Source organism: Solanum lycopersicum, chromosome 2, assembly GCF_036512215.1.
Source record: "Solanum lycopersicum chromosome 2, SLM_r2.1".
Classification (NCBI taxonomy): domain Eukaryota; kingdom Viridiplantae; phylum Streptophyta; class Magnoliopsida; order Solanales; family Solanaceae; genus Solanum; species Solanum lycopersicum.
This window is the reverse complement of record NC_090801.1, coordinates 28,933,964-28,937,314: the sequence shown is the minus strand read 5'-3', so window position 1 is coordinate 28,937,314 and position 3,351 is coordinate 28,933,964. Positions and strand designations below refer to the sequence as shown.

Genomic DNA, 3,351 nt, shown 5'->3' with positions numbered 1-3,351 from the left:
TTGGGAGCTGTTGTGCAATCCACCTCTTAGTGGACTCTCTCTGATCTCTACTCTGCTGAAACAGGCCACTCTTGACCATGTCCCACAAGTAGTAAAACTCTGGGGTGAGGGGAACCTTCGATGAATAAGTGGACCCACCTTATAGGAAGCGGCGGATGGAAATACAATAAATGTCCACCCAGCAACCTCAAACTCGAACATTTATGAGTTGTCCGTGTTTGGATGGGTTCGACCGCCTAACCAAAGAACCTCAGAGAGTCTCTACGTATGAGGCGTTCAACTCTCACTCAATCTTCACACTGTAGGACCCCACACTCCGCCCCATCCACTCGTGCCAGTGGCGGGTAAACAATTCATGCAACGATGGAACTATGTGTAGGTTCCCTATAATAACTCGCCGCTCGACTGTCACCATTCGAGTCATAACCCCCTTATCTTTCAAAAACTTTGTATCCTTGTAGAGCTGGTACTAGACATCTAAGCACAACTGGTTGGACACATCACCAAACCCTGCTGGGGTGCCGGAGCAGACTCCGAACTTTGGGCCTCATCAGACGAGGCATTGCGGGCAATCACATCTGGGAGACTGGCTCCCTCATATCCTAAACCGGAGGAACTAGCCTCATTTGACACTATAGAGTGGGATGACTCAGAACCTAAACCCTCGTTGAAGTATATGCTCCATCAAAACTAGAGGCAAACCGAGACAGTGTGCCAATTAGTTTGCGCTCCTCATTACACTAGGAGGCAGTGACTACGCCGAGAACCACCTTTATGGAGGTGCCCCGAGTAGTTCTAGCAGCTAGTGTAGGGGTCCAGGTTCCAGCGCAACGTATTCCAGATCTTGTTCATCATTCGACATGCCTATCAACTGCCAAGGAACGAGCCATAGACTTGGACCTACACCAGGAATGAACGAGGTCTCGTTTCAGGGCCATAAGTACCTGAAAAGAAAATTGTTAGTCTCAATGTATTCAAACTACACAAGCAAAATGATCAAGATAAAATCTGGAAATAGAAGACACCAGTATTTGCCGATTTACAGATTTGGGAGACGGACACTTTTGACGATCCATTGATGAATTGACGGACAATCGATAGTGTCCATCGGTGGACACTTTGCATATTTTAGAAGTCAACATTTCACAGACCTCTAAGTTAGAAAAGACGGATATGCAGAATGGACCGTCATCAATCGAAGAATCGTAGTCCACTTTCATCATCTTACACTTAAAATAATTCAAAAAATATCAAGAATTAGAGTTTAAGTTAGAAATGACAGACGTGCAGAACGGCCCATCAATCAATCGACGCTCCAAGTCAACTTCCATCATTCCAATGTTCAGAAGATTTAAATGTTAGTCATCGATGGATCCCATCGACGGTCTGTCAGTCAACCAATGGTCCGTAGACGGGGTCTCATTCTATTGTTATGACACAGGTTTTTAGGACTTGGTTTTAACTCCACAAATGGATAATTTCAAGCATATCACAATATCACCCAACACATAATAACAAAGATAATAATAAGAAACATAGAACACAATTTTGACATTTTTAATATGCAATTTTTTCACAAACTCAAGACCCACATACAATTTATTTGTTTCCAAAAGAAAACGAAAGAGATATTAATTAAGCCAAGGGAAATGAAATACTTGTAAAATGTAGTGGAGTGAAGGGTGGGTGATCTTTGCAACAACTAACCTACGTGCCGCCTACAAACATCGACCGGATAAACGATAGAGTTTTGAGTAGAAAATTGTGGAGGTTAGGGCTTTAGGATGCTAGGAGTTTGGGAGGTATGGTGATTTTGAAGAAAATTTAAAGGTTTGATTATGGGAGTTGATGGAGAAAGATGGGAATAAGGAGAGGGAAATGGTTCAGATGGAATATAAAAAGGTGTGGGAGGGTAACTGAATACATGTAGCTTAATATATCTAGTCGGGTCAGGGCACTAGTCTTTGTGAATTGACATCATCCCATCGCGGTCCATAAAGAAATAGACGGACCGTCGATTGTGCACAAACATAAAAAACAAATTGTACATACTTGGGATCTATGGATACCATCGACGGTCCGTCGATTGATCCGTAATATGTGCACTAGACCAATTTTTGCTGAATTCTTGTGGTTTAGTCCCTACACACTGAGCAACAAAAAGCCATTCTTTTTTGATTTTCTGTACTCTTTTAAGATGCGGACCCTAAACTACTCTCTAGACAACACACTTAAAAAAATTAACACATGAAATTGAGTAAAACAAAACGGAACAAAAGAATGAAAAATATTCCAACAAAGAAAAGAAAACCTATTGTTGGCTAGAGGATAAACATCGGGAAGCGCTTGACATATGGTCGCGGGACGGTGCAAGATCCTTGATTACTCAAACTTCATCTAAGAGATATACTTCAACCACTTCATGGACACTCTCTAAATGCCCTAGATATGTCTTGATTATTTGCCCATTAACCGTAAACCTTGCACTATCTTTGTTCCCAAACTTAACCTCTACATGTGGGAACGCTTTAGTTATTAAGAATGGCCCAGTTAATTTGGACTTGAGTTTGCCAGGAAACAAGCGCATCCTAGAGTTAAATAGAAGCACCAAGTCCCCAACCGCAGATTCGCGCTTCTCAATATTTTGGTCATGGTAATTATCCATCTTCTCTTTGTAGATGGCTGAACTTTCATATACTCTTCGGCGAGACTCATCAACCTTAATAAACCCGTTAAGTCTCTGTACCACTGCTTCATTCCAATCAATCTTCAGTTTCTTTATCGCCCACATGGCCTTGTGCTCTAACTCAACTGGCAAGTTACAAGCCTTCCTGTTGACATGTGTGTATGGAGACATACCTATGGGGGTCTTGTATTCAGTTTGGTAAGCCCAAAGATCATCACCAAGCCTCCTTGACCAATCAATTTCTACTAGCATTCACGGCTGACAAGATCTGCTTGATTTATTTATTGGACACCCAACTTGCCCACTAGTTTGTGTATGGTACGGAGTGGCTACATTGTGGCGAACCCCATATTTCTCCAATAGCCCTTTGAACAACTTTTTGCAAAAGTGGGATCCCCATCAGTAATAAGGACCATAGATGTGCAAAATCTGGAAAATATAATTCACCACAACAAGAATATATTTTATCCCATGAGAACTCACAAACATGTCCCTTAAAATCAATGCCCCATACAATAAAGAACTCAATCACTAGAATGGTATATAAAGAGAGCTCTTGCCTTTTCGAAGTTCCTCCATCTCTTTGGCACCTACCACATGCCTTGGCGAACTTCGTGGATAGTATGACAATAGTTCACACACTGCAACATCTTATGGGAAGTCCG

General features: G+C 41.9%; 1 protein-coding gene across 1 annotated transcript; it reads right to left on the bottom strand.

Annotated features, from left to right (window-relative positions):
• Nucleotides 1–2,386: 2,386 nt before the first annotated feature.
• On the bottom strand, nt 2,387–2,938 carry LOC101267459 (uncharacterized). The gene has a single exon (XM_069294153.1). It carries the CDS (start codon nt 2,936–2,938, stop codon nt 2,387–2,389), a length of 552 nt encoding a protein of 183 aa, XP_069150254.1.
• Nucleotides 2,939–3,351: the final 413 nt, after the last annotated feature.